Source organism: Lipomyces doorenjongii (assembly GCF_038497915.1).
Source record: "Lipomyces doorenjongii strain NRRL Y-27504 unplaced genomic scaffold V1508scaffold_10, whole genome shotgun sequence".
NCBI lineage: Eukaryota > Fungi > Ascomycota > Lipomycetes > Lipomycetales > Lipomycetaceae > Lipomyces > Lipomyces doorenjongii.
This window is the reverse complement of record NW_027118077.1, coordinates 230,806-244,169: the sequence shown is the minus strand read 5'-3', so window position 1 is coordinate 244,169 and position 13,364 is coordinate 230,806. Positions and strand designations below refer to the sequence as shown.

At 46.8% G+C, this 13,364-nt stretch overlaps 5 protein-coding genes and 1 non-coding gene across 6 annotated transcripts; 3 read left to right on the top strand and 3 right to left on the bottom strand.

Moving 5' to 3' along the window:
• Positions 1 to 39: 39 nt before the first annotated feature.
• Positions 40 to 3,308, bottom strand: V1508DRAFT_412735 (nucleoporin subcomplex protein binding to Pom34-domain-containing protein). The gene is made up of 3 exons (XM_066939666.1): positions 2,159 to 3,308; positions 815 to 2,106; positions 40 to 756 (listed from the first exon to the last, which is right to left on the bottom strand). The coding sequence occupies exons 1-3, from the start codon at positions 3,189 to 3,191 to the stop codon at positions 163 to 165; spliced, it is 2,919 nt and encodes a 972-aa protein (XP_066797469.1). The 5' UTR covers positions 3,192 to 3,308; the 3' UTR covers positions 40 to 162.
• Positions 3,309 to 3,428: 120 nt separating this feature from the next.
• On the top strand, positions 3,429 to 4,315 carry V1508DRAFT_412734 (isomerase-domain-containing protein). The gene has a single exon (XM_066939665.1). It carries the CDS (start codon positions 3,516 to 3,518, stop codon positions 4,209 to 4,211), a length of 696 nt encoding a protein of 231 aa, XP_066797468.1. The 5' UTR covers positions 3,429 to 3,515; the 3' UTR covers positions 4,212 to 4,315.
• Positions 4,265 to 5,978, bottom strand: V1508DRAFT_21169 (Urb2/Npa2 family-domain-containing protein). Its single transcript, XM_066936240.1, has 3 exons — positions 5,652 to 5,978; positions 5,199 to 5,597; positions 4,265 to 5,151 (listed from the first exon to the last, which is right to left on the bottom strand). Exons 1-3 carry the CDS (start codon positions 5,878 to 5,880, stop codon positions 4,319 to 4,321), a joined length of 1,461 nt encoding a protein of 486 aa, XP_066797467.1. The 5' UTR covers positions 5,881 to 5,978; the 3' UTR covers positions 4,265 to 4,318.
• A 680-nt stretch (positions 5,979 to 6,658) lies between these two features.
• On the bottom strand, positions 6,659 to 8,651 carry V1508DRAFT_402895 (uncharacterized protein; the record flags this gene model as incomplete). Its single annotated transcript, XM_066938518.1, has 4 exons — positions 6,659 to 7,698; positions 7,754 to 7,955; positions 8,016 to 8,385; positions 8,449 to 8,651. 4 exons carry the CDS (start codon positions 8,649 to 8,651, stop codon positions 6,659 to 6,661), a joined length of 1,815 nt encoding a protein of 604 aa, XP_066797466.1.
• A 375-nt stretch (positions 8,652 to 9,026) lies between these two features.
• On the top strand, positions 9,027 to 9,100 carry V1508DRAFT_t18. The gene has a single exon. It is a non-coding gene; the product is annotated as a tRNA-Asn (tRNA).
• A 784-nt stretch (positions 9,101 to 9,884) lies between these two features.
• Positions 9,885 to 13,230, top strand: V1508DRAFT_350817 (Sodium/calcium exchanger protein-domain-containing protein; the record flags this gene model as incomplete). The annotated part of the gene is made up of 3 exons (XM_066936794.1): positions 9,885 to 11,750; positions 11,800 to 12,929; positions 12,981 to 13,230. 3 exons carry the CDS (start codon positions 9,885 to 9,887, stop codon positions 13,228 to 13,230), a joined length of 3,246 nt encoding a protein of 1,081 aa, XP_066797465.1.
• Positions 13,231 to 13,364: the final 134 nt, after the last annotated feature.

The following is a 13,364-nucleotide window of genomic DNA, read 5'->3' as shown; positions in this document are numbered from 1 at the left end:
AAATGTAGCTAGAGTTTCAAGAAGGAGTTCCGAAATGACAGCTGAATTATATCAGTTTCTTTGGCTGTAGCAATACTATCTACGTACAATTGATTCCAATGCTATAAAATTATGTACAATATGAAAACAACCCATACGTAACCCAATCTATCATACAGAACATTACAGAACGCCATCGATATTCAAGCAATCTCTAAGCAAACTGGTAACAAGGAGCATGTCCTCCGCGGACTGATTCAATGCGTGCGCGCCGGGCTGACCCTTCGACTCGTCAAACGCTTCGAGAGCGTCCGGTCCCAGAATCATGAACGCTTTAGAAACGATGTTCTCGAGGATGCCTGAGATAATCTGCGAGAGGCTGGAGTCGGCTTTCTTGCCCTTCAGTGCGCGTATGCAAACTAGTAGGATGCGTAGCAGCGGTCTGTACGTCTCAGTATTGCGGTCCGTCAGTGCTTGGGGGAAGTCGACATCGACTGAACTGATAAACGCCCACGCTAATGACAAAATCTTGGCGAAGTCGAATATTTGCTTACCGCCAGCCGCAGTCGAGATCGCGTGCAACGTTTGCGTTATAACGAAAGCTAATTGCGATCTATCGTTCACAATCGGGACGAAAAGTGGTGCCATTATGCCTTCGTCAAGATTTATCTGTAGACATTGGATCGCAGTTTGCTCGAGTGCCTTGAGCAATTTAGAGTCGCTTTCCGCGTGCTCAAGCAGTGCAGCAATTAGCAGCCACCATGCCTGAAACAAATGCTACAAAATGTCAGCCTAATCGACTCCGCCATACCAAGTCTGCCAAGTGTATACATACCGATTGAGCGTCAATCAATGATAAATTCAGGTTGGCCTGTACAATTTCACTTCTATATCCGATCCAGATCGGATCGATTGAAAAAATATCGTCCATCATCCCCAAATCGTACTTATACGACGGCCCGTATTGTTTTTGCGATATCGAAGTCTTCTGAAATCGGATAAGTTTGGCCATTGGCCACTTCTTGTCAAAATTCCGATGCAAATTGCCATGTAGCGAGGCTCGGTACCCTTGTATTTGGAACGCCGTGTCCGCTAGCTTGGCGAGATTGTCCGATTTGACAAAATAATCCACAATAGACTTCGATTCCACAGAGTCGCGGACACTTTTATGCAGTTGCACTGCACATAATTGGACTGCTCTAGCGGCAAGCAATGCATTGAAACAAAACCGGATAATCGTATCTGTCGATTCCAGACCCGAGATCCTGCCACCAGTGCCGCGATCTAATATCTCGAAAATCTTCGTCAGGAAGTCTCGGTTTTTCTTGCTCTCAAACACCGCAGTCGCTCTCGAGTTCTGTGCCAACGCGATGCATTCCAGAATATTAACTGATAACTCTACAGGTAACTCCGCAAACTGCTCTGCTTTCTTTTCCAATGCCTGTACTAGCGATGCTGCTGCTTCTCTGTCCTTTGTGCCTTCGCCGCTGTCGGTTCCAAGCTCTTTTCCCGTCAATAGTAGAATTGAAAGACCTTGCTGCTTTGTGCTAAACACAACTGAAGCAAAATTTGCGATCTCATTTTGCGTATTCATGTCGCGCTTGCTTTCCAGAGCTTTGTTCAAGGCATTGACAAATGTTACGGACGATCCAGGTCCCAAGTGCGCTAACAACGAGGGGGCTTGAGTGCCGTCCCATTCACTATCCACCATACTGTTGAGCAATTTCATAATTCTAAATCGAAGTACATTCTCCCGGACGAATAGCTGTGTCAAAGCAGGCGCCAAGCCGAACAATTTGCGCTCAAGCTGGGATGGAGCTCGCTTGACAAGTGTTCTCACTCGTGTCAACTTCTCGGCAAAAACCAATGCCGCTTCGATCCATTCGTAGTTGCGATTGAGTAATTCCGGGTCGGCTGTCCATTGTAAACTTCGTGTTGAAGCCTCTATCGAGCCGATGATGGGCTGTATACAGCGAAGGTTCTTGCTCTCTGATACCAGGAATCTGTCCAGCATATGTTGAGAAGCGGGCACGAGCACTCCATTTATTTTTTTGATGCCATCAGTCGCTTCATCGATGCCGTATACTGCTAGTAATAAACTTGAAAACAGATCGGATATCGAGATAGCTGTACGAGCGTTAATTCTGGTACACTACTATTTTAAAAACTCTCAACTTACCGATATCCAAACGATGAGCCAGATCCTCGTACTTCCAATAAAGAAAACTCTCATAAATATTTGTCAAGTGTCTCGCAAACTGCAGTAACACATTCGTTCGCACCTCCGGCTCGATTAAGGTTGAAAACTTCCCAATCACTGCGTCCTTGACTAGCACATTTACCATCTGTATTACCGCCAGCGTAAACCTATAGTCTCCAGAGATAATTTCGACAGATGATAATATAAATGCCGCCATTCCGCCCTGTCCGTTGCGATCCAGTAGATTTGAATTACTGAGGAATTCCCAAACTTTATGGGGCAGCACTGGGATTAACGCTGTGAAGAAATCAATTGCAGCCACACTGACATTCACATTCTTCCGCTGCATCGCATTAGTGAGAACGTTGCCTATGATGTTAATCACGTCATCTTCCAGCCGTAGTTTCGTGCACAAGGATTCCAGCATATCCATTGCCGCGTAATTTTCCAAGCTCCGTAAGGCAGTCGAGATCAAAGAGATAATTTCCTCCACTATAACGTCTGTCGGAGATATTCTTGCCGCATGCTCAAGAACCCGACCAAGGAAAGACCAGCCGTCATACTCATACCGCCATTGTACACAAAAAGTATTGCTCTCGTTCGGGATTATTCGTCCATGATGACCCTTCGGAACGTAAAACCCGCCTTCACCGTCCTCGTCCCTTGGCGCGTATAGGCAGAGATCGGAAAGTAGATAAATATCCTGTGGGTCATCCGGCGAAACATCGTAATCTCGAAATCCACGCGGGAGATTTTGCATGAATGTTTTCATGTTTAGAAGAATGTCATATGCCTCAGGCCCAAGTTTCTTCAATTCATTGATAAAGGGGACAAATACAACGGGAAATTTGGCTTGCAACAAAAAAAACCTCCGACTCTGTTCAGGATCAGATATCAGTTCTCTACCATCATAGTCGCCGGATTGTTGAGCAAGTTGCTTGATATTGCTGCTGCTGATTTGTGTCGCATGGGATGGGGCGATCTCACTCTGAGGTGTGCTAAGTGCGATCATGGAGAAATCGTCCCTCTCGGCCTTTCTTTTTAATGAGAGACGCGAAAAAACAAAGTAATGGTGACACTGTTCGTCGAGACGCACACGATGTTTTTCGCGTTCCAACGCGATGTTTCGAGCCAGCGTTTAGGTGCGGCGGTTCCGTTGTGACCGTCCGTCTCACCAAGTACAACACCCTCAATCTGGGTGCGGCCTTACCGGCGACAAAATGATTCATCATCCGTGAAGCCTTGCCATCGCCCGATTCCGCCAAAGCCAAGTGTGCAAGCGTTATTCTCAATTATACAGCTTAACATTAACTTGGAGTCGTCTCCAAGGCCAGTCATGACAGTCTCCACCACTTCTCTGTCCACACCCATTGTCAAAATCTGCGGCACTAGAACCGTAGAAGCAGCCCAATGTGCGATCTCCTCGGGCGCAGACTTAATCGGCATGATTCTTGTCCCGCATCTCAAACGCACCGTTTCAACAGACCAAGCTAAAGCCATTTCCCGCACGGTTCACGAGTTTCGGGAGTCCCGACCTCCCCATGATGTTGCGTTGACAGACAACCCTACGGATTGGTTCGAGGGACATGTTGAGCAGATTAGGCTTCGTGCGCCGTTGGTCGTGGGTGTGTTTAGAAATCAATCGTTAGATGAGGTGCTTCGGCTGCTGAAAGAATGCGATCTTGATATCGTGCAGTTGCATGGCTCGGAGCCGTTGTCGTGGACACGAGAGATACCGGTTCCTGTAATCAAGAAGTTCGGGCCCGGTGAAGACGATTTGATGGCGCCGGGACTGCATGCCGTGACACTGCTAGATGGTGGTGCAGGTGGTGAAGGCCATATGATTAGCTGGGATGGATTACCTGGAAGTGGCGCGTTTATCTTGGCCGGAGGATTGACGGTTGATAATGTTGCCGTCGCGGTCAAGATCCCGAACGTAGCCGGTGTGGATGTTTCTAGTGGTGTCGAAACCGACGGAAAGCAGGATTTGGAGAAAATTCAGATGTTTATTAGGAATGCGAAGGGTCTGTAGGTCGTCTGTTAGTTTGATGTACGATATTGGACAGTGTAGACAAGTTTGGATACCATGTTAGGCGTTAATTTTGGCATTTATAATACATTTAATATACATCACCATATCTAAATCTCATGCCACTTGCCAAATTTCAAATAATCATCATACGCAGTCTTGAAGATCGCACGAGCGGCCCCATCTAAGGCCGCATTCGCGATCTTCAATTCGTTCTGTCCCAATGAGTCAAGCAGCGTGTAAATACCCTGCGTCAATGCCTGGCGTGTAGCAGGATCGAAATTGTAGTTCAAGTTCACGTAGCAGTATTCAACTAACAAATACGGCGCGTGTTTAGAGAGTGCGCGGCGAGAAACACCGGCTGTGGAAGAAAGAGAGAATGATGACGTTCCGTGCGAGTCAGCTAATATTCGTTTTCGAGAGTCTTTCCAGGATCGCGCCGGTGGTTCGCAGAGGTTAGATATTAATCGAGAATATGCTAATGCGCAAGACGCCGAGCATGCGGAAGTACGAGATAACCAGGCTGCGCGTTTCCAGTGATTCTGAATCGATTTCTCGATGCGCCTGTTCGAACCGATTGGGCGAGGTACGCAAAGAGGATAAAGGAGATTCTGCAGAAGACGAATAACCAAATTGTGGTGGCCTCGGAGGAATTTGTTGAAAGAAAGCAAAATGGTGGACGTTACGGAGCAAAGACTTAGATACACTTCGTCAATATCGCATTCATCGATAAAGGACGGACCTGAGCGGGACGTGGAGAGTATCAAGAAGATACTCATTTGTTCGAACACAAAGGGAGAAACGAGTGACGGCTGTTCCTTAAGAACGCTCTCAAACATACGCAAAATCTTTAAAAACAGCTTCGAGCTGGTTATTTTGCGTAATCCGACAACCAGAGAACAACAGATCAAAGACATCTTCTTAACGAGGAACGCGTAATGTTCTACTACAATTAGCTTTCCCATCAGTTAAGATCTGTATGTAACGCACCTGATCCGTCAAGCGTAATCAGACAGGCCAATGCTTCGATATATCTACCCTGGCTATAATCTGTTGCCGGAAACGAAATATGAACCAATTCGCCAACAATCTCACCATAGATGCTTGCGCTCCACGACTTTGCAATCTCTTGAAACAGTTTCCGTATCATTTTGCCGTCCACCGTAGCGATTCTTGTCGATAGGTCATGCAACGTAACGTAGTAAGACACAATATACTGGGTTCGAGTGAGTTCGTCATGCGCCTTTTGAGGAGAGGAAAGAAGAAAAAGTTCAAATATGGCTTGCACTATCTCGCCGCATATTTCAGCATTAACTGTGTCACCGGTATTGGAATTGATAAAACTGATGCCAATTGAGACATGATTCAACACTGTCATAGGTAATATTCCTGTAAATGTTAGTCAGCAAACATTGCGGTGGCTCAATACCGAAGAACGCTTACCGCGTGACTTTGGATCCAAAAGCGAATAAATCTCTGATAGAGACAATACCAGCGATCGCATCATAGCGAAATCATCTTTGTTCACAGTAGAAATGTACTCGACTATTTTCCCTTTCACCGCCGCCAGTCGACCCGGCAACTCATCCAAACCACCAATTGTCTCCAAAAATGAACTAGATATCGAAAACAATCTGACATATCCTATATTCAGCTTTTCCACGCTCTGCATTATGGCATTATACGATGTCGCATTCAAGGCGTCCAGTAAAGCTCTTTTGTCCTGTGAATCACCGCTCGAAGAATGTTTGAAGACTTGTTTGACTATATCGACTGTTATCGATTCCAAAAGTTTATCTGGAGTGCTGTTTAGCCTGTTGACAAGATAATCTAACCCAGCAGGATTACATTGCTAAAACGTAATTAAATCAAAATCCTTGTCCACCAAAAATTAATGAATGACATACCAAAATCGCTGTCATACTCGGAACCATCAACAGTTTTCTTATCAACCTTCGGCACTGCAAGCTCAAAGAATAACTAGAGGACGCATCCACGAGAAGCAGATAATCTAAAATCCTCTCTCGACGAGATCTTCTTAATGCTTCAATTGGGTATGCCAAAAGGGAGGTTATAACTTTACGCATAGACTCTTCTTGCTCGGTAGAGAGTGTGCAAGCTGTAGTAGCTTTCAAGTTGTCGATAGTTTCTGTGCTGTGGTCGAATTGTTGGATTTCAAACTGAGATTGTAATTGTAAGACAATACAATCTATTTTCATATTAGAATGTACCCCACTTGCAAAATAAATGTAACGGTATACCTTTGATTTTAACCTGCTCGAGCGCGACAGGTGACGTGATAAGTCTTTTCCAAACATTGGTAAACAGCTGTTCACTTTGAATGGCCAAATTCCACAAGCTGGTCACTAATTTCTTGATCTGCGCAATCTCAAAGCGGTGTCTATGTCAATGTCAGAACAGACGGGAAGCACGATAGATAGTCATAATGCTTACTCAACAAGCACAAGCCATCTACTTATAATGCAATAAGCAAGAGCAGTAGGCAAGTTCCCCTTGCCGATATGTGCAATATCCTGATCCCAACTCGAATATGACTTCCTCTCCATTATATCGAGAACCCATTGTGCCACCGGCGAAAAGCCAGTCCATGACTTGAACTCTGCTATTCTAAATAGGATCTGTAATTTGAAAAATGATATCCGTCTATCTTTAACCCTCTTATCTGGATTGACTAGGGATTTGACAACGGATGCAATGTCAGAGGCTTCGGTATATGATGATTTGATGACTGATTTGACAATAGTTTTGTGCATGGAAACAATTAGGTACTTCAATCTCCACATTAGATAGTTTCCTTGTAAAGTGTCAGAATCCAGCAATGAATACAGTCGTTCAGCGTTCAACAATAGCGAATCAGGTAAGGGATCTTGCGACATTGATGCGCCAATTGTAATCGCTATCAAAGGTAATAAATCACCTTCGATAAGATCACCGGTCTCCTCTCTAGGAACAATTTCCACGAAAATCGAATGTAGCTGATGAATTGTCCAATTGTCGGAAATCTGTGTCGCAACTGCCAGGACGAGATCCTCACTGGCTAGCACGCTAGTCTCTGGCACACCCCCAGCTAGGGTTTTCCTCCAAATATTGATAAACTGCTGTAAACTTCGGATTTTGGTATATGCCTCTGCAATATGGCATACAAAACGCATAATTTCCGGGCTCTTGTCGGAATTCCGTAACTGATCGTCCATCAATCCTTCCACCAACGGAAACAATGCGTCAGCATCAACATCGAGGACCATCGTTGCCAGATTCCAATCTATGGGCTGCTGAATAAGTAATGCTTTTGTCAGCATTTCTGACGAGATTGTGATATCGTGATCCTTGGCTTGACAGAGAATATATTGCGCAGCTTGGGGTGCGAAATTAAGTAATTCTTCACACATTTTCGGCATCAACGCCTGTTGCTTCGTTTTCCCAAACTTGGACAGACCTAGTGAAAGCACATGCCCGAGGAATACACCGTCTGCAGTAGTCGTTAGTCTCGCCACTTGTATTGGACAATGGAGGTTGAGACACACCTTGCCTGATACCTGGAATTTGGGATAATGCATCACATAAATTCTGGAATGGCTGGTTCTCATTGTCTTTGATTACAGATGGACTGAACACCAAGTCGCGAAGAATATCACTGAGTTTCTCGTGCAGTTTGGTTTGACTGTCAACTTCCTTCAAGACTGTCAAGGAGGCTAATAAGCCTCTATTCGAGAAGTTTTGCGATATCTTTGGTTTTCAAGTAAATAAGTGCGACTGTGGAAGAGAAGTACTAGCAGGTGAATTTACCTTCTTGAAATTTGACACGCCATATAGTGCGTTCTCATATATGATGAAAATTAAGCGATACCACGACTCCATAGCTGCGTTTGGAATCACACTAACGATCTTCAAGTAATCTATCACAATGGAGATCATAACTTCCGTCGTACATCGTAACCATATATTTGCCTGTTCAACGCATTCGACAGAATTGAATACTGAAGAGAGCATTGCAAGTCTCTCCTTGTTCTGGTCATCGTTCGCTTCGAGATCAGAAGCAATCCAGCCAAGTGTTGATTTTATGTTATCAAGAAATCTATGGCGGTGGTAGATTTGACGTTGCGAATCTGTGTCGAGTGAAGTCCATATCGTTTCGAAAATCTTCCAATAATCTCCACTATACCACATAAGCGTGTGAGTGCTCCCATATGGCATGCTGATCAAAATTAACAGTACCTACTTCTTCATTCCGATCTCCGCTCTATCAAACCACCAGTCCATTAGAAACTCCTCTTTTCGAGGAAAATATAGGTTCGTGTATCGCTCATCTATTAGACCATGCGCAAAAACTATTAAAGGACCGATATCTTCTGTTTTAGATCGCAAATACCTCGACGCCTGCTCCGACGTCATCGTCGGTGAATCTGCTATGGTTGTACTCATTGCAGGTTACTATATCGTCAAACCGTTCGCAATTCTATATGTCATTCTGGTATATATGCCACTTTCTTCAACTTCAGACTTTTGATATCGACGGGTTAACTAATCTAAATCTGACGCGAAACTACGAAAGCCGTCTAAATTTTTCAGGGGGGGGGATTTGCAGGTCTCCACTGAGATCCCGTGCCTTGAGTTTCGCCCAAATTTTTATTAACTTTACCAATAAAACAAGTGATTTGCAGGCGCTAACCACCTGAAATATGCATACTAATTATGGTTCGTAGTTATTTTTATTAAATGCAGGCGAGAAATTAATACCCTAACCCTGTACAAAAAGCTACAAAGTCTGTTCTATTTGAGGGGCTTCCAGTCAGATTTGACTGGATGGCCAAGCTGGTTAAGGCGTACGGCTGTTAACCGTAAGATCGGGAGTTCGATCCTCCCTCTGGTCGTAAAATTTTTTTGCGGATTACAGCTGACGGAGATTTCATTTGGTCGAGGTATTAAGCGCGGCATGCAGTAGTAGTCTTTAAAGGCTGGGAATGTCAGATGTGGGATGTAAAAGGTTGTTCCCTAACAGTCGTTCTGAGTGGACGACAAACGTTGAATTCGCGATACGACAGTTGTTATGCTGATCGTAAGGTTTGCAGAAGAAAACACGACGAGTAATGTAATGGGTATCACATGTGTTATGCATAGGAACAGTTATGGAAGAAAGAATAAATAGTGTAAGACTAATCGGGATTTCCGGAGCACCTTGCGGCTATCGATAACGAGTACTGACGGGGCGCAAAGTGACGCAATCTCAGCCATCATCGCACGTACTCGTCAGACTGTGAATAATTGTGTGCCACGACGTTGATTTCCTACAGTATGCCTATTGCTCTGTTATCTGTTAACAGAATATTACACTGCTTAGCAGCAGATATCCCATTTGTAACAGAGATCAGAGAATGCGATGTGAATGCAGCAAGGGAGTTACCCGGAAATTAGTTTCGCCAAATGAACGGGCGTGCGGCGCCTCAGTGAGCAGGCTACGTTTTTCTTGGAGCTTAGTGTTCCCAGTCCCAGACCACTCAGAGGCCACACGTCCAGCCATCTACCATTGCTATCGCAACATCACCAAACGTCCCACTCCTCTTCATCCCGTCTCCACTCTACCTGTCGCCCACATCAGCACTTCATTCTCTGCTTCTCTTCATTCTACTGCGTACTCCGGACGCTCTCGCCTCCACGATGGATCACACGACTCGGCGGCCTTCAGTCGCTAATCACAGATCTTTCTCTGTGGAGGATGCGCGGCAGGAGCTAGATATCGACAGGGCATCCTCCTCTGCCCGCCACAGGTCCGACAGGTCAGGCAGCTCTCGAAGACGCTCTCGCCAACGGCACGACAGACCCTCTCTCGCCACGGTTCATTTCACTGACGACCCATCAGTTGGCGCCACTGCCACCCCAGTCCTAGAATCCCGTGTACACGTCCACCATCACCATGGCCACGACGCCGGCGACCAGGTAGCCTCCCAGGACAGTCTCCGTCCAGAAGATGTCTCGCCTCCTACAGAGCACACCGACGAGAACGACGGTGACGACTCCGGCAGCACCCTCATCCACACAACAGACGGTGACGACGAGTTTGACGACTCATCCGACACCGCATCCATAGAGTCATTCACTCTCCGCGAGCGTCAAGATGCCATCAACGAGACCCATCCTTTTGGTATTCGTATCTGGAAGCCTGCTTTGTACAAGAAGTCTCGTTCGGTCCAACGTATAGCCGAGGGGGATATCCATTCCGCGCCTGGTAAGAAGGTCTCTTGGGTGGTTTCGATCGGAAATTACCTCTGGTCCTTCATATTCGGTATTCCTCTATGGATCATCATCCAAATACCAGCCTCGTTTTGCTTTGTATTCTTCTTTTGGAGTGCGTCTGCTCGTGAATATGGTCGAGCGTTCTATGCCCTAGCGAACTATTTTGTCTTTCCATTCGGAAAGTTTGTGCAGCTCGACCAGGATGAACATTACGCACTCGAGGACGAAGGCGAGGGACGGTCGCTAGGTGAATATGAAGAATGGCGAACAGGTAACGATCGTGGCCGGCTGTTCTTTGGACCGAGCTCACGCCGACCTTTACATCGATCGCGACACCAGTCTGGTGGTCTCGAGCCGATACACGAGACTGACGGCTTGCTGAACTCGTTCGGCGGTCCCAATGACGACGAGGCCAATGGCACGGGAGCTACTGGCGAAGAGGGAACGGCTTCCTCATCTGCAGTGTCGGTTACGGAGATCGAGTCTGGCATGCCATATGCGACTAAGCGGCGTTTGTTTGGGCGTGGTCAGTGGAACTTGGGCCGTATCATCTTCTATTTGTGGTTCTATGTACTTGTCTATCCCGCATTGCTGGTTGTCGCAGCCATCTGTTGGTTCATGGTCTTTGCAATACCGATGGCACGTGTCACTGTCCACCTCTGCTCACATCTGCGACGACATCCTCTCGTGTTATCGTTCCATCACGACGGCCCGTTGACACGCAACGAAGAGTCGTTCGAAAATACCTCAATTTTGCTCTGTACGTACCGTGCGTTTGGCTGGAACTACTACAAATATACAGTTGACGGTACCAACGTTTTCCTCATGAATCTGATGTTTGTTGTGGTGTTTACGATCTTCGACCAGTACCTCATCTCGAGAATCCTTGGTTCGTCCACATTTATCACTGCTCCTGGCGTGATTTTCGTGCTTGCGCTGAGCTCCGTTATTCCGCTCGCTTACTTCATCGGACAGGCCGTTGCCTCTATTTCCGCACAGTCATCAATGGGTATGGGTGCGGCGATCAATGCCTGCTTTTCGACCATTGTTGAAGTATTTTTGTACTGCGTTGCGCTCACTGAGGGCAAGGGTCGACTCGTCGAAGGTAGTGTGATCGGCAGTATCTTGGCTGGTGTCTTGGTCATGCCCGGTTTGTCCATGTGCTCTGGCGCGCTTAAGCGCAAGACGCAGCGATATAATCCGAAGTCCGCGGGTGTGAGCTCTACCATGTTATTATTTGCCGTCATTGGCGCGTTCGCACCAACTTTATTTTACCAGATTTACGGATCGGTGAGTTACCTGTGCTGAATGATATACACCTCCCTAATCCTTGGGTTAGTATCAGCTCAATTGCGTTCCGTGCACTTCTCGAGAAATCCCAGAGCCGGTGGACGGCGTCAAAGCTACGTGCCGCCGTTGCCAGTTCTTCCTGGACCCCCTTACGAATGACGATTTTTACAAGTCGGCAGTTAAACCGTTCACATACATCTGCGCTGTCCTTCTTTTCGTATCGTACGTCATTGGTCTGTGGTTCACGTTGCGCACACACGCGGCAATGATCTGGCAAACCAATCCGTCATCGTCGAATCAACCCGTCTTGACCGTTTCCTCCGGGCAGCCAGACGGCGCAGCCTTGCCTGCGGACGGCGGTTCGACTGCACTAGGGGTATATGACTCTTCTTATGATGATGTTTATGGATCTAGTAATAGCATGGGCGGTGGTATTAATAGCCATAAATTCAAGATTCCGCTACTTGGTGGTCAGCGCGCTGATCCTCTCCAGGAATTGCCTCTTATCGATTTACGCGCGGATGCGAACGGTACGCCTTTGGCAACGACGAAATCGCCGATACCCGGTGCAGATTCAAAGATGGTGACTTTATTGAAGGCTGATGCGACGCCGACAACTAGAGGTGTTAATTTGACAGTTCCTATTGCTACTTCGACAGGTACGACGTCGCGTCGGGGATCGCTTCGGAATCTGTTTAGATCAAAGGCTGGTTCAACGAAATCGAAGCTACCGATACACGAGCGGCCAGCGTCACCTACCGTTGCACCCGAGCCAGGATCGCCGTTGCCAGTTGGTGCCGACACACAGGCCGAGGAGCAGCATGCGGGCGGTGGGCACGACGCGCCGAACTGGAGCAGGCTAAAGTCCACAATCATTCTCCTTGGTGCAACGATCTTATACGCCGTCATCGCAGAGATCCTCGTTGACACAGTCGACGTTGTTCTAGACTCGGTCGCTATTGACGAGAAGTTCCTCGGTATTACTCTATTCGCGCTGGTGCCGAATACGACGGAGTTCTTGAACGCCATTTCGTTCGCTATGAATGGCAACATTGCCTTGAGTATGGAAATCGGGTCTGCGTATGTGCTGCAAGTTTGTTTGCTGCAAATTCCGGCTTTGATCTTGTTCAGTGTGTGGAACTATACTGCGAACGAGAACTTACGAGATTACACATTCAGGTTAGTCCGATTGTTATCGTGGTTGAGAAGCTAGTTGCTGATAATTATAAGCTTGGTGTTCCCGCGATGGGATCTAGTCGTCGTGGTACTCTGTGTTTTCCTGCTTTCCTACATCTACGCGGAGGGCCGGAGTAATTATTTCAAAGGCTCTATACTGATCCTGAGCTACCTCGTGGTGATGTGCGGGTTCTGGTTTAGCGGGACGACGGGTGAGGCCCAGTTATCTTCTGTGCCGCAGGATATCATTGGTGGCGGTCCTGTTTTCATTGTTCCCGGGATGCTGCCTGGCTTCGGAATATGAGTGTTTCGACCGAGATGGGACAGCCAAATCGGTCCTTTGGCTACTATGAATATACAGCAAACATTCTGAGGTGTAAGAGGGTGCTTGCTTCTTCTGGGATCATACCAACATACACTAGACCCTTGTAGACAATG